This window comes from Cherax quadricarinatus, chromosome 1 (genome assembly GCF_038502225.1).
Source record: "Cherax quadricarinatus isolate ZL_2023a chromosome 1, ASM3850222v1, whole genome shotgun sequence".
Lineage (NCBI taxonomy): Eukaryota > Metazoa > Arthropoda > Malacostraca > Decapoda > Parastacidae > Cherax > Cherax quadricarinatus.
In genome coordinates, this window is record NC_091292.1 from 13,105,597 (window position 1) to 13,129,479 (window position 23,883).

The 23,883-nt window shown below is 39.7% G+C and overlaps 1 protein-coding gene across 3 annotated transcripts; it reads right to left on the reverse strand.

The window, feature by feature from the left end:
* Positions 1-1,203: 1,203 nt before the first annotated feature.
* On the reverse strand, positions 1,204-23,811 carry LOC128687238 (cancer-related nucleoside-triphosphatase). Of its 3 annotated transcripts, XM_070094673.1 has the most exons (6): positions 23,694-23,811; positions 15,836-15,939; positions 13,273-13,435; positions 8,851-8,947; positions 7,689-7,883; positions 1,204-1,566 (listed from the first exon to the last, which is right to left on the reverse strand). In XM_070094673.1, the coding sequence occupies exons 2-6, from the start codon at positions 15,876-15,878 to the stop codon at positions 1,489-1,491; spliced, it is 576 nt and encodes a 191-aa protein (XP_069950774.1). In that variant the 5' UTR covers positions 15,879-15,939; positions 23,694-23,811; the 3' UTR covers positions 1,204-1,488. The 3 variants fall into 3 exon arrangements, with proteins under 3 accessions (XP_069950774.1, XP_053630548.1, XP_069950829.1); XM_053774573.2 differs by lacking the exon at positions 23,694-23,811 and having other exon boundaries at positions 15,836-16,050; XM_070094728.1 differs by lacking the exons at positions 1,204-1,566; positions 23,694-23,811 and adding an exon at positions 1,586-3,761 and having other exon boundaries at positions 15,836-16,050.
* Between the last annotated feature and the right edge of the window lie 72 nt (positions 23,812-23,883).

Sequence of the window (23,883 nt, forward strand, 5' to 3'; positions counted from 1 at the left end):
TGAGTTGAAAAGTGTCCACTGTATTTCTTTATTTTCCCACTTCTACCACATTTATTCCACCTGTATTGCACTAGGTTATCTTTTCCACCTACACACGGCTGTTATTTTTCTTACCTGTTAGGATATCTTTACCACCTGCACTGGGCTACATTATCTTCAATGCCTGCACTGGGTTAGGTTACCTTTCCCACTTGCACTGGGGTTACACAATGCTGGTAGTGCCTCCACTAGAACTGGATCAGTCCATACATAGTACAAACATTATCTTCCTTCATACAATGGAAGTACAGTGGACCCCCGGTTTACGATCACCTCCCAATGCGACCAATTATGTAAGTGTATTTATGTAGGTGCGTTTGTACGTGTATGTTTGGGGGTCTGAAATGGACTAATCTAATTCACAATATTCCTTATGGGAACAAATTCGTTCAGTACTGGCACCTGAACATACTTCTGGAATGAAATAATATCGTAAACCGGGGGTCCACTGTATTGGCAGTCTCAGAAAGGCTACCTGGACACTATTGAGGTTACTTCAGGTAAAGAAGGATCAAAGTTTTCATAAATTTTAAGGGAATAATTTTATTTCAGACATATAGTGAATTTGCATGGAAGCCAGTTTATCATTTAATATACAGCACAAAGAACGTTAGAATTGCCAGATAATTGCCAAAATAAAATTTTCACCAAAAAACAAATTTCAAATATATCCTCAATGATATATTATATTGTAGCCAAAGCTTCAAAGAAGAAAAAAAAAAAGGTAATGTTTCACTTCATAAAAAACTAAGATATTTCACTCACAAAAAGAACACTTAGATGAAGTATTCATACAGTACTGCAATGCTCATATTTATATGGTGTCCATATGACTGCTGTCAGGAATCACCTCAATTGTTATACTGTCTTCAACCCAAATTAACTCTTAAATGTACCAATTACTGAGGTACATACACCCTTCTCAAAGTATCAAAAAAAATGCTGCTCTAATAAATTTTATGCAAATGTAGTATGTATGTATAATGTGTATATGCATATGTGTATGCATATGCATACACAAATAACCCGCACATAAAAGAGAAGCTTTGTCAATGGTCCAAGTCGGACCGAAACGTCGTCGTAAGCTTCTCTCTTTCATGTGCGGGTTATTTGTGTATCGTTCCAGTCACGGTATTGTGCCTTTTTGTTATTTATGCATATGCATGTGTGTATGTGTATGTGTATGTGTGTGTGTGTGTGTGTGTGTGTGTGTGTGTGTGTGTGTGTGTGTGTGTGTGTGTGTGTGTGTGTGTGTGTGTGTGTGTATGTGTGTGTGTGTGCACGCGTGCACTCACCTATATGTGGTTGCTGGTGTCAAGTCACAGCTCCTGTGAGTATGTATGCATGTCACTCTTCCTAAATATATATGTGTCTTGCTTTTTTTTTCTTAAACTAATTGCATGTAAATTATACATCTGTCAACAGGACTTCCAGAACACATGTAGAACATCATTTCTGAAGTGACGTTGTTAACGCTATCAAAATCTTGTCGTGAAGTTCGCAGTCATCTCGGTTTTCACGTGTCAGCTATACAGAAAAACAAGGAGATAACATCAATTTTGTATCTTGTAATTTTTAGCAGCCAACATAATGAACATGTTGCATTTGACTAACTACAGGTATCATTAATGTATTTACAACATACCTGCAACATCATGATACTGTTAATTTACATAAATACTTTGAGGGATCCACCAAGCTGAGTTAAATGCCTATGCTGTGCAAAATACTGTACTGCATAATGAGTATATTCACAGGGAAGCACTAAATCCATAAGGGCTATACTAAATCTTATGACCCACATGAGTGTAGCACTTTTTTTTAGTGCAAATATAATAATAATGTACACCAAATGGAAACTTTATCAGTAAAAATTTTCATTATTTTTATCATTATAAACATTATTATTAATTCACTGTATGACCTTAGTATGTTTAGCACTTCTTTTTTATTATAATAATAATAATAATATGATTTAGATCAAGAAAAATTGGATATCAAATTGGGGAGGAGGAGTATGGAAGAAGTGAATGTTTTCAGATACTTGGGAGTTGATATGTTGGCGGATGGATTTATGAAGGATGAGGTTAATCATAGAATTGATGAGGGAAAAAAGGTGAGTGGTGCGTTGAGGTATATGTGGAGACAAAAAACGTTATCTATGGAGGCAAAGAAGGGAATGTATGAGAGTACAATAGTACCAAACTCTTATATGGGTGTGAAGCTTGGGTTGTGAATGTTGCAGCGAGGAGGCGGTTGGAGGCAGTGGAGATGTCCTGTCTAAGGGCAGAAAATTCAGAATGTGGAAATTAGGAGAAGGTGTGGAGTTAATAAAAGTATTAGTCAGAGGGCTGAAGAGGGACTGTTGAGGTGGTTTGGTCATTTAGAGAATGGATCAAAGTAGAATGACATGGAGAGCATTTAAATCACTATGACAAGGTCCTAGATGCACTAGAAGACAAAAAGAATGCAGATGTAATATATACAGACTTTGCAAAAGCCTTCGACAAGTGTGACCATGGCGTAATAGCGCACAAAATGCGTGCTAAAGGAATAACAGGAAAAGTCGGTCGATGGATCTATAATTTCCTCATTAACAGAACACAGAGAGTAGTAGTCAACAGAGTAAAGTCCGAGGCAGCTACAGTGAAAAGCTCTGTTCCACAAGGCACAGTACTCGCTCCCATCTTGTTCCTCATCCTCATATCTGACATAGACAAGGATGTCAGCCACAGCACCATGTCTTCCTTTGCAGACGACACCCGAATCTGCATGACAGTGTCTTCCATTGCAGACACCGCAAGGCTCCAGGCAGACATCAACCAAATCTTTCAGTGGGCTGCAGAAAACAATATGAAGTTCAACGATGAGAAATTTCAATTACTCAGATATGGTAAACATGAGGAAATTAAATCTTCATCAGAGTACAAAACAAATTCTGGCCACAAAATAGAGCGAAACACCAACGTCAAAGACCTGGGAGTGATCATGTCGGAGGATCTCACCTTCAAGGACCATAACATTGTATCAATCGCATCTGCTAGAAAAATGACAGGATGGATAATGAGAACCTTCAAAACTAGGGAGGCCAAGCCCATGATGACACTCTTCAGGTCACTTATTCTATCTAGGCTGGAATATTGCTGCACACTAACAGCACCTTTCAAGGCAGGTGAAATTGCTGACCTAGAAAATGTACAGAGAACCTTCACGGCGCGCATAACAGAGATAAAACACCTCAATTACTGGGAGCGCTTGAGGTTCCTAAACCTGTATTCCCTGGAACGTAGGCGGGAGAGATACATGATTATATACACCTGGAAAATCCTAGAGGGACTAGTACCGAACTTGCACACGAAAATCACTCACTACGAAAGCAAAAGACTTGGCAGACGATGCAACATCCCCCAATGAAAAGCAGGGGTGTCACTAGCACATTAAGAGACCATACAATAAGTGTCAGGGGCCCGAGACTGTTCAACTGCCTCCCAGCATACATAAGGGGGATTACCAACAGACCCCTGGCAGTCTTCAAGCTGGCACTGGACAAGCACCTAAAGTCGGTTCCTGACCAGCCGGGCTGTGGCTCGTACGTTGGTTTGCATGCAGCCAGCAGTAACAGCCTGGTTGATCAGGCTCTGATCCACCAGGAGGCCTGGTCACAGACCGGGCCGCAGGGGCGTTGACCCCCGGAACTCTCTCCAGGTAAACTCCAGGTAAATCTGCAGGGGAAGGAAGGCAGGGTAGGAGTCGTCCTTGAAAAGGTTGGAAGAAAGGGGTAATGTGAGGTTTTGTGGATGAGGGGCTTGGTCTTCCAGCAGGCATGCGTGAGCGTGTTCGATAGGAGTGAATGGAGACGAATGGTATTTGGGACCTAACGATCTGTTGGAATGTTAGCAGGGTAATATTTAGTGAAGGGAGTCAGGGAAACCGGTTATTTTTATATAGCCGGTCTTGAGTCCTAGAAATGGGAAGTACAATGCCTGCACTCTAAAGGAGGGGTTCGGGATATTGGCAGTTTGGAGGGGTGTATTGTGTATCTTTATACGTATATACTTCTAAACTGTTGTATTCTGGGCACCTCTGCAAAAACAGTGATTATGTGTGAGTGAGGTGAAAGAGTTGAATGATGATGAAAGTATTTTCTTTTTGGGGATTTTCTTTCTTTTTTTGGGTCACCCTGCCTCGGTGGGAGACGGCCGACTTTTTTAAAAAAAAAAAAAAATTATTATTAATTATTATTACTATTCTTCTTCTTCTTTCAACATACCAGCTGTATCCCACCAAGGTGGGGTGGCCCAAAAGGAAAAACGCAAGTTTCTCCTTTGAAATTTAGTAATATATACAGAAGAGGTTACTAGCCCCTTGCTCCCGGCATTTTAGTCGCCTCTTACGACACGCATGGCTTACGGAGGAAGAATTCTGTTCCACTTCCCCATGGAGATAAGAGGAAATAAACAAGAACAAGAACTAGAAAGAAAATAGAAGAAAACCCAGAGGGGTATGTATATATATGCTTGAACATGTATGTGTTGTGTGACCTAAGTGTAAGTAGAAGTAGCAAGATGTACCTGAAATCTTGCATGTTTATGAGACAGAAAAAAGACACCAGCAATCCTACCATCATGTAAAACAATTACAAGTTTCCGCTTTACACTCACTTGGCAGGACGGTAGTACCTCCCTGGGTGGTTGCTGTCTACCAACCTACTACCTTTAACTATTACTATTATTATTATTATTATTATTATTATTATTATTTTTTTTTTTTTTCAACAAACCGGCCGTATCCCACCAAGGCCCAAAAAGAAAAACAAAGTTTCTCTTTTTAAATTTAGTAATTTATACGGGAGAAGGGGTTACTAGCCCCTTGCTCCCGGCATTTTAGTCGCCTCTTACAACACGCATGGCTTACAGAGGAAGAATTCTGTTCCACTTCCCCATGGAGATAAGAGGAAATAAACAACAACAAGAACTAGAAAGAAAATAGAAGAAAACCCAGAGGGATGTGTATATATACATATATATGCTTGTACATGCAGTGTAGTGTGACCTAAGTGTAAGTAGAAGTAGCAAGACGTACCTGTAATCTTGCATATTTATGAGACAGACAAAAGACACCAGCAATCCTACCATCATGTAAAACAATTACAGGCTTTCGTTTTACACTCACTTGGCAGGACGGTAGTACCTCCCTGGGTGGTTGCTGTCTACCAACCTACTACCTTTAACTATTACTATTATTATTATTATTATTATTATTATTATTATTATATTGGCAGTTTGGAGGGATATGTTGTGTATCTTTATATGTGTATGCTTCTAAACTGTTTTATTCTGAGCACCTCTGCAAAACAGTGATAATGTGCGAGTGTGGTGAAAGTGTTGAATGATGATGAAAGTATTTTCTTTTTGGGGATTTTCTTTCTTTTTTTTGGGTCACCCTGCCTCGGTGGGAGACGACCGACTTGTTGAAAAAAAAAAAAAATTATTAATTTAATAAACTCTTGATTAACTCAAAACCAGTCACTGCAATTTCAACACAACACTACTGTAAGACTGCACCCATAATCCGATTTCTGCGAAAAAACTCCTGATCTTACATGCATAAAGTATGAAAAAAATCAGCATAGAATCAAGTTGCATGAAAAATTTTGGTTGCCCAAGCAGTGACATATTTTTTCTCAAAACCACATTGGGTCTACAGGCAAATCCATTGTTGATGGGGAAGGCACAGCATCACCCCTTGCTGTACTGCCACCCATGCTGTCCACAATACCATTGTGGAATTATTACATGCCTTATTCAGTGTATTAATCAAGCTATTTTAGAGATATTCATCACCGTATTTTTTTCTCTGGGTATTAACCATGGCATTTGAAAGGAATACATCTGATGCTAGAGATGCAAAGGAGAAAATAAAGCATGACACTCTGACAGTTTTGAAAAAAAAATTGAGGTGTTAGATATGCTGGGAGCCAGTGTTCAAATTGTTCATGTGATGCTGCACACTAAGTCTGATCTCCAAGAATCAACCTCCAGAGACAATAAGAACATAAGAGACTGCAACCTGTTGAAAAGAATGGCAAACAGGTTGATACAGATAAATAAGACAAAACAGTTACAGAATGTATGGGCTGATCAAAAACTAAGGAAAAATGCCCCACTTAGCACTCTGAAAATAGGGCAGAAAGCCATATCCTACTACAAAACTGTATGCCTTCACAACCGTAGATGTTTAGTGGTGGATGGTTTGAGTGATTTAAAGAGAGCAATCAGATTTTCGAGCAAGCAATGATGCTGTATCATCACCTGTAAAAAGTATTGTTAGGTAAAACATACCAGAGATGAATTGCAGAGTACCTGAGCCTCCACTACAACAATCAACTACTAATGACCCTGCATCCACATCAACACAAGAACCACAGCCATCCACATCAATATAAAAACCATGGCCATCTACATCAACACTAGAACCACAGCCATCCACATCAACACAAGAACCACAGCCATCCACATCAACACAAGAACCAAGGCCATCCACATCAACACTAGAACCACAGCCATCCACATCAACACAAGAACCACAGCCATCCACATCAATATAAGAATCATGGCCATCCACATCAACACAAGAACCACAGCCATGGACATCAACACAAGAACCACAGCTATCCACATCAATACAAGAACCACAGCCATCCACCTCAATATAAGAACCATGGGCATCCACATCAACACAAGAACCATGGTCATCCACATCAACACAAGAACCACAGCCATTCACATCAACACAAGACCCACAGCCATCCACATCAATGCAAGAACCACAGCCATCCACCTCAATATAAGAACCATGGGCATCCACATCAACACAAGAACCATGGTCATCCACATCAACACAAGAACCACAGCCATTCACATCAACACAAGACCCACAGCCATCCACATCAACACAAGAACCACATGTAAAGTAAAAAGACAAAAGTGCAACTAATGTGACATTTTATTGTGGCAACGTTTGGCTCTCCAGGAGCTTTGTCAAAGCTTGACAAAGCTCCTGGAGAGCGAAATGCTGCCACAATAAAATGTCACAGTAGTTGCACTTGTGTCCTTTCACTTTACATATTGTCGGTAATTCTACAAAAATATATACAAGAACCACAGCCATCCACATCAATACCAGAAGTGACCAGTAAAAGGCAGGGCCAGAACTGTGAATTGGCCCCTGTAACCATAAATAGGCAAGCACATTCATTCACATCAACACAAGAATCACAGTCATTCACATCAGCTCAGAAAGGCCACAGTAATCCACTGCCCACACTTGCATATCAAGAAGCAACAACAACCAGAATTTAAGGTAGGATAAGGTTACTTGTTTTGACTTGTAGGCTATTTAAAAAAAAAAATTAGCTTTCTTCAGATCTCAGTAACGTAATCACAATTTTACCCCATGTTCTTCACTCCAATTAATGCTATTTCAAGTAAGAGTGCTGATTTTTAGGAACAAAAGCTGCACGTTACTCAAGAGTCTACTGTATTATTATTATTATTATTATTATTATTATTATTATTATTATTATCATAATGTGCTAAATTATCTGAGCAAAAGAGCTCCACACTAAAAGCAAAAAAACATGAGCTCACATTCACTAAAAGAATATCAGAGCAGTTTCGAATTTCTTCCACAAGTGGTATAGGTTTGCCTCTTGCAACAGGGATAGTAGTGAGAAGTGTCACGTGGGGCTGCAACATTGCCTGATGCACGCCGCTCACAAATCCTTGGCTAAACATCTCCATCTTTCCAATCTCATCCAAAACCAATATATGAGGGCTGCTACTCTGAAAAAGCATATTACTGTGTGATCACCTATTTGTGTTGACCTATCTGCAGCTATGGGAGTAGAGCTAAGTTCATTGTGTCTCTTCTTCTCTATATAATCCACTGTAAAGCTTTTCGAAATTTTTAGTGATTGTAGCACTTACTATTGCCTCTTGCAGCTCATTCTACTGATAAACTGCATTCCATTACTACACCTCTACTGACTTTAAATAACATTTTTAGGTACTACAAATTCATCTTCCCAATGGACTATATGAAATGTTTTCACCACAAAGCTCAAAATAAAGCCATACTACAATACGGTACAGTATAGGGCAGATGTTGGCAAGGCTACAGGTTTGGTCTCTTACCCAAACACCTGTCTCTCCTCTCCCAGATATCTGCAGATTTAACATAAGGGGATTTGGAACAGATGCCCCATTGCCCCCCTAAGTGTGAGGGGGTAGAAAACTCCATTTATTTTTTAAATAACTTTGACAGACCAAATGAAATGTCATTTTTATATTCAAATTAATTTAAACATAATTTAATATACCATATTTCACGGCTTATTAGATGCATTTTTTTCCCATAAAATGTCTCCAAAAACTACCCTCTGTCGTATAAACTGAAGGTCAGAGACAGGAGCAATAAGTTTGGGGTGTGGGGTGGGCTGTAGCTCTCCCAGTTACGTCTGATGATGTGTCATTGAAACTAAAACAAGTCTTATAAGCCACGAAATATGGTACATATAACATGGGATAAGAATAATATTAGGATCTATATATAACAGCTTACTATTCTGGTTTGTAGCTAATACTGTATAGTATAAATATTTTAATACTATATAACAGAGCAAGCCCCATGTTAATGAATTCTGTCTCATTTATAATTCATTACTTCTGTCAAATGCTTTCATTGCCTTTAAATAGTAAGTAAAAAATGTTAAAGTGAAATTGGCTACATTACAACATACATATATAATACCTGAGTTCGTAGTAAAGGAAGAGCAAGTGACTCAAACGCAGGGAGATCAACGACATATTGTCCCACACGGTGCTCTCGTCTGTTGCCGCTCTCTGCCCTGTAATCAACATTTTGATTGAAACTATGCAATAGCATTAATAACTTACTACATGGAAGGTTCAAACCCATGGCAAACCAATGGACAACATATTGACCAGCTAGTTTTAGGACTGGTTTGCCTTGGGTTTCAGCCATCCAGACAGTGAACTGTTTATAACTGTGTCATCACAATAACATTAATTTCAATTTTACTCCAAATATATAATTATAATTCTTATTGTTGTTACTATATAAATATTGGTCACTTTAATATAATTAAAACTGTATTAGCTTTAGTTGTGTCCAACAGAAAAAAATAATCTACCCAAAATCCTCTGAAAATTATTGATTCAACAGGATTTTTTTAACACATCAGCTGTTTCCCATCTAGGCAAGGTGACCCAAAAAGAAAGACAACCCAAAAAGAAAGAAAAAAACTTTCATCATTCAACACTTTCACCATCACTCATACATAATCACTGTCTGTGCAGAGGTGCTCAGAAACAACAGTTTAGATGTCCCTCCAAACTGCCAATATCCCAAACCCCTCTTTAAATTGCAGGCATTGCACTTCCCACTTCCAGGACTCAAGTCCGACTAACCGGTTTCCCTGAATCCCTTCACAAAATATTACCCTGCTCACACTCCAACACCTTGTCAGGTCCTAAAAATCATTCATCTCCATTCACTCTTACTAAAACACACTCCCGCACACTTGCTGGAAGTTCAAGCCCCTCGCCCTCAAAACCTCCTTTGCCCCCTCCCTCCGGCCTTTTTGAGGACGACCCCTACCCCGCCTTCCTTCCCCTACAGATTTATACGCTCTCCAGGTCATTCTACTTTGTTCCATTCTCTCTAAATGACAAACCACCTCCACAGCCCCTCTTCAGCCCTCTGACTAATACTTTTAGTAATTCCACACCTCCTAATTTCCACACAACAAATTCTCTGCATAATATTTACACCACACATTGCCCTTAGATACGACATCTCCACTGCCTCCAGCCTCCTCCTTTATGTAGCATTTACAACCCATGCTTCACACCTATATAAGAATGTTGGTACCACTATACTCTCATACATTCCCTTCTTTGCCTCCATGGATAACATTTTTTGTCTCCATAGATACAGTGGTACCCCGAGTTTCGGCCATAATTCATTCCAGAAGGCTGTTTGAGTGCTGTTACCGAATGAATTTGTTCCCATAAGGAATAATGTAAATTAGATTACTCCGTTTCACACCCCCAAAAATACACTTACAAAAGCACTTACAATAATACACTTTCATAATTGTTTGAGTTGGGAGCTGTACAAAACTCGGAGTACCACTGTACCTCAACGCACCACTCACCTTTTTACCTTCATCAATTCTATAGTTAACCTCATCCTTCATAAACCCATCTGCCGGCAAGTCAACTCTCAAATATCTGAACATATTCACTTCTTCCATACTCCCTCCCTCTAATGTGATATCCAATTTTTCTTTATCTAAATCGTTTGATATCCTCATTACCTTACTCTTATCTATGTTCACTTTCAACTTTCTACCTTTACACACCCTTCAGATAGTACTACAAATTATAACCAAATATTAATTTGGCCAAATTTATGAGAAAATAAGGACTGTAATGTATTGTCTAAAATTAAATTTGTATTATTATTACTGTATTACAGATTCTCCTCACTTAACAACGGAGTTCCGTTCCTAAGACCACATTGGTAAACGAGTTCGTCGCTAAGCGAGGAGCATACTATAATGGTAGTGGGTTCGTGTCAACCATCTTTGATAATGTTTTAAATGTTTATACAGCAGTGTACTGTATATTGTAACAAACAAAATAGAGGAAATCAGCTCTAATATACACTTCTGTATTTAGGTATGCATACTGGTAATAGAGCCCATCGTAAGTCCGAGTCGTTGGTAAATGAGTACGTCGCTAAGTGAAGAGAGGCTCCATTATTATTATTATAATCCTGGAGGTCATACATATCTCATGTACTGAAAATCATTACAATGACAATTACAGTATTTATTTTTAAAAAGTACAGTACATATATACAGTTGATATAGGAGTGACTGACATGTTGAACATAATTTGTAGAAAGCCCCCTGTTATGCAGAGTACAGCCTCTCCTCACTTAGCGGCGTACTCGTTTACCGACGACTCAGACTTACGATGGGCTCTCTGACCAGTATGCATACCTAAATAATGTATATTAAGAGCTGATTTCCTCTATTCTGTTTATTACAATATATGTACAGTACTGTATAAACATTTAAAAATATACTAAAAATGTTATAGATGGTGCAGTGGTGACAATAAAACAATAGCAAAGATGGTTGACACAAACCCACTACCATTGTAGTATGCTCCTTGCTTAGCGACGAATTCATTTATTGGTGTGGTCTTAGGAACAGAACTCTGTTGTTAAATGAGAGGCTGTATTCTGGACAGCTTTAAAAATAACTTATAACTACTGAACAACTACAAAATAGGTGGCTTCACAAGAATTCTATAGTTTGCAATCTTTGACACTTTACACAGCAAATTAGTTTATGATTTATGGCATTTTGAGATTTTTCTATTACAATTTGGTATAACATTTGTACTGGTAAATACTGAAGTAGTATATGATATTTTTTATTATTAACCCTTTCAGGGTCGCCAGGCCCTCTCCAAGATTTGTTCTCAGGGTCGCCAAATTTAAAAAAAAAAATTATTTTTTCTTATGAAAAGATAGAGAATCTTTTCCTGATCATAATGACACCAAAAGTATGAAATTTGATGGAAAACTTACGGAATTATGCTTTCACGAAGTTAGCGGTCTCGATGATGTTTACGCATCAGCGATTCTGCCCACTTTGAGCCCTATTTTTGGCCAATTCCAATGTACTAGTCGACAAAAATCATAACTATTTCGCTAGAACTCCATTTTTTTTCTATCGAATGAGTACAAGAAACCACCCATTTACCGATTTCAACTATCCAGTACAGTGGTCAGAATTTAGCAATTTTGCCAATTTCACACAAATTTCAAAAGATGCCAATTTCCGAATAGGGTCCAGAATAATCAAGAAAGACATTCCTGGCACTAAAATAACATTTCCTCTGTTCATTAGTCATGCCCCCAGGCCCCTCTTACATTCTTTTTCTTTCCACTTTGAATTTTTATTCTCACAAAAAATAGAAGATTTACTGTTATGCAGACTACTGCATTAGTGTAGAAATGATATAAATAATATCGGCGCACTTGTGAAAGAATATTAGACTCACCAGTTGACGTGTATTGGACGCTTAGCATGATTTGTTTACTTTTGAACTTTGGTAAAAATCGAACATTTCTGCTACTTTGAGCTCAATTTCAAGGTACTTTTCATTGTAAACCAGTCAAAATCATCTCAATTTCTGTAATATGTCTTCCATTCTATAAAATGAGACCAGGAAAACTAGAATACAGCAATAAATACCATTCGAAAATACAGTGCAAAGTCGCTGTTTTAATCCAAAAACACAAAGTTTTTTTTTCTCATTACGCACTGTGTGCTGCAGGATTTTTTTTATACTGTGCACACTGACCACACTGACCCATTCTTTCATATGTAGGCCTACCAGCTTTCTCTCACTAGATTTGAGGGCGCTAGAATTTAGGCGTACTAGTACGTCAAAAACCCTGATGCGTAAGCCGTACTAGTACAGCCGAAACCTTGAAAGGGTTAACATACATATATTGAAATAAACTGATGATAGAGAGAAAATCAGTATGAATGCTAATGTGATGTGGCTCAATATGGTTGCTAATGATAAATTGGGCTATAATATAATTAACTGGGCTATAATATAATTAGTGCAGAGTTTAGGTCAAATTGAAGTGCTTTTTAATTATTCAATAGTATTTGTAATGCAGGCAGCAAAAAGGAACCTTTTTTGCATCTTTTGGAAGGGAGTTCTAAATTTTAAGGCCCTTTATTTGCACAGATCTCCTAGACAGGTTGAGCTGAACATGTGGTATACCAGAGATACTTATTTCATACACTGTCTGTTTTCTGTTGCAGCTCTCCAGGAAGAGTTGGAGTATGGGTTGAGGTTCAACTACGTATATCCTGTGTAGTGTACCTATATAAAATGCACATTAGTAGGTGTAAATGTGTTGTGTTTTGAGTAAATTACGACTTTTGAATAGTGGGGTTCTGTGTTGTCTGGAATCTGATTAAGTGGTTATTCTAGTATTGTAACTGATTTCTGATAACAGTTGTGATCACATATCAATGAACTTTAGATTACGTATTCATAGAGATTCATGAAACAGAAGAATATTCCAGTGTTTAAGTAAACCTTCACTTACTTGACTCTGGCTAATACACCGGTCTTGCCACTCAGTGTGACAACATCGAAGCCTACACGTTTACTTCCTTGCCTTAATTCTTGCGTGTAAAATCCTTCACAGGTTACGCCAGCTGCCTGAAGTTTTGATACTATCTTCTGAATTAATGTTGTCTTCCCGACACCTGCAAATAATAAATTTATTATTATTATATTCATGAGAAGCACTGAGCCCTTAATCAGCATCAAGAGACCCCTCATTCAAACAAATATGATATATTAAATATAGGAAAATAAAATTATTGTTGAGAATTACAGGGATATCCTAGGTTAAGTTATAAAATGCTACTTTAGAGAATTGTATTCATAATGATTATACTCAGTTTATAATTGGTAAAATTGAAATACAAATGTCTTATTATACTACACTGTAATTATCACAAGGGACACCAATGGAAATTATTATTAGTATTATTATCATGGGGAGCACTAAACCCAGAGGAATTATATAGAACCTGTGGGGGGAGGGGATGGAAGGCATTCAGGCTTAATTCAAGGAATTGGAGCACAGATCCAGTTCCCTAGATCAAGAGCCTCTCACAGGCCTCAAGGAACTTCCCTTGAGGGGACCAGTGGAACCATATACATGCACATATAATTTGCTTGACTACAGTGGAACCCCGGTTTTCGTCTGGTCTGGTTATCATACAATTCAGTTTTCAACCACTTTTTTCGGCGAATTTTTCCCCGTTTTTATACATCCGTTCAGAAATCGTCTATACCAGATGCGTCCGCCTGCCCACAGGACACGGCTGCTCATACATTTGTGACTCAGTCTGCCTTTGTTACTCGTTCAGTGTGCATTATTCAGTGAGTTCATCCAAAACATTTCATAATAATCTATTGTTTTTTGTGCTTGCGAATGCTGAATAAGCCACCATGGGGCCAAAGAAAGTTCAGAGTGCCAGCCCTTTGGTAAAGAAGGTGAGAAACATTATGGAATTCAAGAAAGAACTCTATTGTGTCTTTGAGGAAGTCCATGGGGTTGGAGGTGAGTGGCCAGGATGTGGAAGAGTTGGTGGACGACCACAGGGAAGAGATAACCACTGAGAGCTGAAAGACCTTCATCTGGAACAGCAACAGACCTTAGATGAGGAAATTACTTCAGAGGAGGAGGAAGAGAGAGGGGAGAATGTGCCTTCTTCAGTGATTAAGGACATTTGTGCAAAGTTTTGTGGAGAAATATCACCCTAACAAAGCTGTTGCAAGCCGTGTCAGCAACATGTTCAATGACAATGCCGTGTCCCAGTTTAGGCAAATCTTAAAGAGGCACCAAAAACAGGCCCTCTGGAAAGATTTTTTGTGCAACAGGGGTCCAATGATTCTCAAGCTGGTCCTAGTGCCAGTAAAAGACAAAGAAGGGAAGTAACCCCAGAGAGAGCTTTGATACCTGAAGCCCTTATGGACAGGGATTCCCCTTCCAAACAATAACCCCCTCCTCCCTCTCCCCTCCTTGCCATCTTCCATACGCCAACAAGTCTCTTAAATAATGGTAAAAGTTATTTAAATGTTCACTTATCCATTAAAATCAGTGCTTTATATTTATTTCTCATTGTTTTCTGTATGTAAAACTATAGTTATTCTCTATAAAATATATTTTTTGTTAATATTTTTGGGTGTCTGGAATGGATTAATTTAATTTACATTATTCCTTATGGGAAATATTACTTCAGTTTTCATACAAATCGGTGTCCAGCTGACCTTCTGGAACAGATTATAGACAAAAACCGGGGTTCCACTGTATTATATTATCTTAGGTTAATTCTACATGATGTACTATTTTGATGTGCCTATAATATGTGTGCTCTTAAGTCCATTGTAAAAAAAATTGTGTTATGCATATAAAACAAAAATAAAAATTAACAATATAACAAGTGTTCGGCTCACATCTGAAAAGACTTGGGTTCAATCCCAGGTAGAGTGAGAAAAATATGCAAGTCTCCTAACATCTACTGCCTTTCTTCACCCGGCAGTAATGAGGGATCTAAAAATTAACAGTTAGTTGAGAATTAGGAGTTAGTTACAATTAGAAGTTAGAAATTATGACTTTTTTGGAGGTTATCCTGAGTAATTTACACACATGTTACTATGTATGATAATTTGTGTAGCTGTATTTATGTACTCACCTAACTGTGGTTGCAGGGGTCGAGTCACAGCTCCTGGCCCTGTGTAGCTGTACCCAAATAAACTTACTACAAGTGTTATGGGTTGCATCCTGGAAGAGGGCTAAGGACCCCATTGGAAATCTCCGGTTTCTTGGCTTATTATCTCTCCAAGATTTAATAATTCGAATATTATTATTGTTACAATCCAAACTACGCGCTAAACTCACAAGGGTCATACAGAATAATTCAAATAAAATTTCAATGTTCTCCCAAGGTCCCCGGTGAAAAAAGAAGAAACCACATTATTGGCTAATTGTAGGCTCAGTCCTACATAATTTGCTATCTTAAAATCATTGTAAAAAGTGTCAAATCCCATAAGAGGCCTAAATAAGAGCGTACTGCAATTTATAATTAATCTACCTGGAGGTCCAGTTACTGCAACATGTCTATAATTTAGAGCCATTGTTAATTATACACAGCTGGTGGGCTCCTGAAGGTTGCTCAAAGTTCAGGTGAAACCACTTCTGTAGAAATAAAGATTATTATTATCGTCCAATATTTACTTTGGATATTATTGCTTACAGTATATAAAAATAACAATACTCGTCTGTGAGCAACATTCCAATGGTGTTGCCACTGGCATTGAAACTTAAAATTATTATTATTTAATATCTCTTGCTTTGTGTTTCTTTTCCAGCATTTTTATATTGGTAATTATTGATTTTTATATTAAAGTCATAATGTCTTAAAGGAGATGTAATTAATATAAATAAGTCAGTAAGTCTAAGTAAGTTTATTTAAGTACAATTGACCAAGAAAAGGCTGTGTGCCCAGACAAGTTGAGCCCCTCGATTTGGAACTCAGCCATTCGCCTCTATTTACTTATGGTCTAGAGGCGGTTTTTGCCAGACCACATAAATGCTTGAGTGCCCGTGTCAGTCCTCTGTGCCGCACTCCACTCACCTTACGAATAAGTCTCCTGTGTGCCTACCTGCCTGCTACAAGCAAATATCCTAGTGGTTGTGTTAAGTGCTGCAGATTTGTTGTAACTATTTGCACGAGTGGATTTCACTGACTTAGGACATTGTGCTACCATCAGTACCTACGTAGGCTTAAAATGAGTGAGGAATGTCTGGCCTGCTGGGTGACCTTGAAAATGGCACTATAAGACTCGCATGCCACTTACACCCATACTGCGTGTGTCCAGTGAGGTGAATGTCCCTTCCTCGACTTTCCTATTCACCGGTATCCCTTAGCTCGTCGCCATTATCTACATATGAGATAAGGGCGAGTTTAACCGATCCAGGCTAAACAGCTTTTTAACTGTAACAAGCCAGAGGTTCATCTATAAACATATTAAGTTTGTGCTGATTTATTTGTCCACAGAGTGAAAATTTGTCTGTCATTCCCAGACACGTGTGCTAGCTGTGTTAAGTGCTGCGGGTTTGGAGTAATTAAGGAGTGGTGCAATATTGGTAACTCTCGAGACGACGGTGGCCCCGTGAATGACCTTGAAAATCGCACTGCGACCCGCAGGCCACTACACCCACATTGCCTGTGTCTAGCGAGGTGAATATCCCTTCCTTGTCCCTTCTATTCACCGGTATCCTTTAGCCCATCGCCAGTGTGAAACTCCTGTCAGCTATGAGTATAGCTGATGGTGTTGACGTAGATGATGGTGAAGGCAGATTTGAAACATATTTTAGTAAACAGGCTCGGAAAAAAGAACGAGGCTTCCAGAGAAAGCTTGCTGAAAGCAATACAGTGGGCGCACACCCTCCCAAAGCTGTCAGGTTAGATTTCCCTGACAACACTGATCAAGAGACCAAGTTTAACTGGTTTTTCGAAGCTAGTGTAAACAATCATGAGAAAACGATCAAGTTTGTCCGCGATGAGGATAACTACGTCTTTGTGCCTAATGATTCAGCATTTATAGACAAACTTCTCACTCACGAATATGCCAACATCAAACTCCGAGCTGCCCCACCAAGGGCACCTAAAGTGCTTATTGTCATCTACAACGTCAACAAGCACTTGAATCCTCAATATCTGGCGTCAGAGCAAGTTGCAAGCCCTCGTCGACTTTCCAACGGTCTGATATTAGCTGAGTGGACTGGCCAGGGGACTCTGCCACGCTATATTCACTCCCGTGCAGCCCTCAACAGACGCTATTACATTGCATTGTACAGACCTCCTCAACGTCGATGTTATAAGTGTCAACGCTGGGGCCACATCGCCAGGAAATGCCCATCTAAGTCACACTGGTGTGCAGTGTGTGCCAATGCTCATCCTTCTGAACGGTGTTATGCTATGATCAAACAGCAACAGACTGTTGCTAAACAATGTATCAATTGTAAGACCTCAGGAGTCACAGCAGCTCATGCTGACTGCAGTGTGAGGGCTGATCGCATCGCAGCCAACCGCACTTCACCCTGTACCCTTCATAATGGCCCCCCAGGACTACCAGGTGCCTCGGGTCTGAATACTGGCTCATGCCTGCCCTCAGACAATGGGGTTGAGCACCTCACCTGGGGAGCACGTCAACAGACCTCCATCACGTCGGCTGTCAATACCAGCTTAGCTGAGTCAGCTGACAGTCAGCCAAATAGCTCAGCTGACCGGGACTTCACGTCTCCAGATGTTCCAAGTCTTGCTCCTGTGGTATACAACCTGATGTCGCGCATAAAAATACTGGAAACACAACAATTTCACCTGAAACAACAACTTGAACAACACATGGAAAGATGTGTAGAGTGTACCAATAACAAGATTGTCACAATTTGTGAAAGCAAGTGTAAGGCTGCTGAACAAGGTGGTGGTGGTGTTCTTAATCACAGTAATGACGAATATAATACTTGTGTTGATAACTGTAGTGAGCATCATAACGAAGGCTATGGTGTCAATGATGTTAGTAATAGTGATGACCGTAATATAAGTGGTGGTGAAGAGTGTGATGAGGGCAATGGTATCTATAATGTTAGTAATAGTGATGAGCATAATTTAAGTGGTGGTGAAGAGTGTGATGAGAGCGGTGGTGTCTATAATGTTAGTAATAGTGATGAGCATAATATAAGTGGTGGTGAAGAGTGTGATGAGAGTGGTGGTGTCTATAATGTTAGTAATAGTGATGAGCATAATATAAGTGGTGGTGCAGAGTGTGATGAGGTTAGTCACTTAGACATTAATGTTGAATACAATACTGTTGACAAATGTAATGAACACAATGTTGGTAGTGGCGCTGGTGATGACAGTTGTAGTGTTGCGTGTAATGTTAGTGGAGGAGGGAATGTGAGTGGTGGTGGTGTCACCTATCATACATTCACACATAAACAGCGTCATGCTCTGGGTTTACGAAGACTCCCACGAGGCCTTACAACTGGAGGTGCACTTACAAAACTCATGGACAAGGGTAGCACTGTTGACATTGATAAGGTCTGCTATTTATATGAAAAATTTTTTCATTATGCTGAGAAACTCAAGATGATCCCAGGACTACTATAATGGATCAAAACTCGTATAAACTTTCTATATTAAGCTGGAATATTGCATCACTTAGAAAAAGACTTCCTGAACTTCATCATAAAGTAACCACTGAACCCATTGATGTTGTGTGTCTACAAGAGTGCAGAGTCCCTGAAAAATCCCAACCCCCTAAATTACCATCATTTGTTGCATATAACCTCAAATCTACTAACTCTTGTGTTCTATATATTAAAAAATCACTTCCCCATCAACTTCTTGCACATAAGAAAACAGAGGGGCTACAATATCACGGTGTTGGGATTTATATAGGGAACTCTGCTCTCAACATATTTAACTTGTATGCTCCTGCTGATAAATTTAATTACTTGGAGCTCCCAACTTGTGCTCATTCTGAGCCTACTCTTATTATTGGCGATTACAATGCGAGACACAAAAGCATTGGAAACTCACAGTTTGGTAATCGTAATGGCAATCAACTGTTGTCACTCTTAAACAGTCATGATAATGTCCAAATTGTAGGTGACCTTGAACCCACACATATCTATGGAGGCGTCCTTGATCTGTGCCTGGGCTTTAACATTACTTCTGCCAGCTGTGAGTCTTCCATTGTAACAGATATAGCGTCTGATCATTTCCCTAGGCTAACCTCTCTAGATATTGGTAATACTATCCTTCCTGGTGGGATATTCAAACGGAAACGTTTTAATGTTCCCACAGATCAGCATGATGACTTTGTTGCACATGTGACTGACTGGTATAATTCCTATGAGTGTTCCTCTGTAGAGACCTTTAACAATGATCTTGTGAGCAGTATTCAGAACTACTTAGAGCCGCCACTGCAACCTCTTGGTACTCTAAACCCAACAAACTTCCGTAATAATCATACCTCCTCCAAAAACCATACTTATTACAATGATTCTAAACTTCGTACACTGAAACGTACTGCTCGCAGACTAGGCCTAGCCTATAGAAAACATCGTACCCCTGGAATGCTGAGGCTCTTCCAAACTGCCCTTGCTGCTGCCAGAGAGCGTATGACAGAGCTGCGGCAAACCGACTGGGAAAAATTTGTCAACGGTCTTAATGCTCACACCCCACTTAGCCGGGCATGGAGGGACATAAATAGAATTAAGGGTAAACGAACTGGGCAGATCGCGCACCCTCATCCCTTGCATAGGGCGAATGAGTTAGTCAGTGCTTGGGCTGCTACATCTAGCTATGACAATCTTCCCAGTGCCACACAGGCAAAATTAAATGATAAATATGATGCAAGGGAGAGACTTGTTTGCTTTATGCTCAGTAAGGCAGATGATTGCAACATTCCTTTCACTAATTATGAACTTGATGCAGCGCTAACTAAGGGCAACTCCACGTCGCCTGGTGAGGATGGTATTACTTACAACATACTCAGATTGCTGTGTCGAGTACCAGGTAATCCATTACTTGAATTATATAACATGAGCTATGTAACTGGGGAGCTCCCTCAATCTTGGACCAACAGCCTCATCATTCCAATTCCTAAGCCCAATCAACAAAATGCATTTCGCCCAATATCTCTTACTAGCTGCTTGTGTAAAACATTTGAGAGAATGATTCTTAATCGTCTCATGTACAGAATCAAACAATTTTTGTCTCCCCGGTTACATGGTTTCATGCATGGAAGGAGCGTGCATCATTGCATAGCCACCTTTCTCACCCTGCACACTGACAGCTCCTACACTACCTTCCTTGACCTTAAATCCGCTTTCGATGTAGCCAACCGACATGTAATAATTAGTGAACTTGCCAGAATGGATGTTGGAGGATGGCTTCTCCGCTGGATTAAAGGCTACCTGTCCAACAGAAAATCGTCTGTGTTGTTCCAGGGACATAGAAGTGTAACTAAAGACTTTGAATTAGGAACCCCACAGGGAGGTGTGCTCAGTCCCACACTGTTCAATATTCTAATTAATGCATTACTTAATGCTATGCCTAGTCAGCCCCATAATTATGTGATTAGTTTTGCTGATGATATAATGATTCACACCACCGGATTCTCCAACACCCAAAACATTCTTAATCATGTACTAGCCTCGTGTCAGGACCTGGGGTTGATAATCTCTACTGATAAAACAAAGATACTCAATAGGCGTCCTCCTCGACAGAGAGGCACAGTTCGTCAGATCCAATTGCATGATGGGTCTCTTCTAGAATATGTAAGCAGATACAGGTATCTAGGCTTTGAGGTTCCACTACTTGGACCTGTTGTAACAAGACTTTGTCGCCAATACAAAGAACGACTGAGAGCACTTCGAGTTGTGGCAGGGCTTCACCCCAGGTATGGTGCTAATGTTAAAATTGTGAAAATGATGTATCTTGCTTATATTAGATCATTGGTTGATTATGCTGCGCCACTACTTGCTCTTGTGTCTGACTGGAAGCTTGGAGGGCTGGAAAAACTGCAGAACGAAGCAATGAGGATCATCCTAGGATGCCCTCGTACTGCCAAAATTTTAAATATGCAAAAAGAACTTGATATTCCAAGCATCAGAGATCGTGTTACTGAAAGAAATATCCTAATTGGGGTTAATATGCTCAGGCAAGCTCATTCAAACCCCTGCACAGAAGCCCTCCAAACTTTCCTCAGCACTGGTGAACACTCCTCCAGATGGATCGAAAAGACTGGAACCGACCTCCGCATGAATCAGATACATGATCTATGTCAAGTAAGGCAACAGCGGCACTTCTCCGCTCCATGGAATATTACCCCATTCCAAACTACCTTTCCTCCATTTCCCCCCAAACTACTTCTTAAATCACAACCAAAACTTCGCCTTGAAGCCAAACATGAGGCCTTAAGCTGTATTGATAACTTAGTCACACAGCACACACTCTCGCAAATTATTTACGTTGATGGTTCTGTTCACCAATCCACTGGTGCAGCTGGTAGTGCTGCTGTTGTCGTACAGAGTGATGGCTCTCTTAAAGAAATTGGAGCACGCATCAATAATTGGGCCTCTACCCTTCAGACAGAACTGTTTGCCATACTCCTTGCACTGAAATGCATCTATGTATCAAAGATTGACAGTTTAATTGTAACTGATTCTCTGTCATCCATAAATGCTCTCAACTCATTAAGCATAAATTGTGGCATGCTTGTGTCAGAAGCCAGACACAGGTATGGTAGGATTGTGGACAGTGGAGTCAGAGTGCACATGCTGTGGATTCCATCTCACATTGGTCTTCAGATGCATGATAGAACTGATAAATTGGCTAAGCTGTATGCTTTCAAAGAGGGAGTAGATTACAATCTTGGCTTGTCAGGTAGTAGTTTGAGAACAATAATACGAAAAGAACTTCAGCTGAATTTTATGGACTTAAGGCTCAGGGAGATTGACACCAGTGAGTCCATCTATCATCATTCTATCATGCAGGAGGAGCCACATGTCTATGGTGCATCCAACAAAATAAGCAGACTCTTGGATGTCACTACCGCCCGGCTCCGGCTGGGTTACAAGTATCTTTGGCAGGTTAAATCACCACCACCAGATGTAGACCAAACGAAATGTAAACTTTGCCAGATGGATTATTGTCACACCTTGCGTCATTATGTACTGGAGTGTGATAAAATTAATGAATTTAGAAACAACTCACTCAGAAGTGTTCAAGAAATGGCTAAGTATTTTATCCACAGTGGTATATTACAGACCATTCTGGAGAAATACCCTGACTTTGCTAGCTGTAAATAAAGCATTACCACATATGTGCATGTGTGTGTGTGTGTGTGTGTGTGTGTGTGTGTGTGTGTGTGTGTGTGTGTGTGTGTGTGTGTGTGTGTGTGTGTGTTTGTGTGTATGTGTGTGAGTGTGTGAGTGTATGTGTGAGTGTGTGTGTGTGTGTGTGTGTGTGTGTGTGTGTGTGTGTGTGTGTGTGTGTGTGTGTGTGAGTATGAGTGTGTGTGTGTATGAGTGTGTGTGTGTGTATGAGTGTGTGTGTGTGAGTGTGTGTGTATGAGTGTGTGTGCGTGTGTGTGTATGAGTGTGTGTGTGTGTGTGTGTGTGTGTGTGTGTGTGTGTGTGTGTGTGTGTGTGTGTGTTTATGTGTGTGTGTGTATGAATTTGTATGTGTGTGTGTGTGAGAGAGAGAGACTCAGCAATCAACATTTGCACCAATAACTCACTACAGTTGTGACCGGGTGTGGAAGTGTGAATTGCTCATTACTCTAAAATTTGTTCATGATTGCTGCCATGTATAAACGTAAGTAACCATTCTTACAGTATTCATTACCTTTGTAACTTGTGAGTTCATTACCTTTGTAACTTGTGAGTTCATTACCTTGTACCTAGTTCAGCCATCAAAACTTTGGAGCCCGGTCCCTGGACCCATTGTGTACCTCTGTAATCTGTAAATACCTTTGTAACTTGTCATGATTGTGACTAGACCTACCTGGAGTTCATTACCTTTGTAAATTGTGAGTTCATTACCTTTGTAAATTGTGAATTCATTACCTCTGTAACTTGCTCAGCCATCAAAACTTTGAGGCCCAGTCCCTGGACCAATTATGTACCTCTGTAATCTTTTGACTACCGCCCACAGGATGGGTATGGGGTGCATAATAAACATATTAAACTAACTAACAAGTTGAGCCCAAGATTGTTGAGATGTGCAGACCAGCTTTTAGTTAGTTTTAGTTGCGTAATAAAGATATTAAACTAAAACTAACTAAACCAGCTAGCAGCACCTCTAACTCGCATCTTTCAGCACTGCCTAGTACAGTGTAAATGGCCCTCTCTATGGAAAGAGGCAAATGTAGTACCTGTTCACAAAAAGAAGAGCAGAGCAGAAATCAGCAACTACAGACCAGTGTCACTCCTGTCAATCACTGGTAAGATCCTTGAGACAATAATCTCAAGACAAATGACAGAGTTTTTTGACTACCACTCACTACTTTGTGACCGTCAATATGGCTCCAGGAAAGGTTACTCTGCTGCTGATCTGTTGTTAAA

Bases quoted from the DNA above. Each gene is read 5' to 3' on its own strand.
- LOC128687238 (XM_070094673.1), bottom strand. From the start codon at position 15,878: ATGGCTCTAAATTATAGACATGTTGCAGTAACTGGACCTCCAG. The intron at 7,884-8,850 runs GTATTATATATG...ATGCTTTTTCAG, and splicing joins TTCCTTTACTACGAACTCAG to AGTAGCAGCCCTCATATATT. The intron at 1,567-7,688 runs GTGAGCTCATGT...TTTTCTGTATAG, and splicing joins CTGATATTCTTTTAGTGAAT to CTGACACGTGAAAACCGAGA.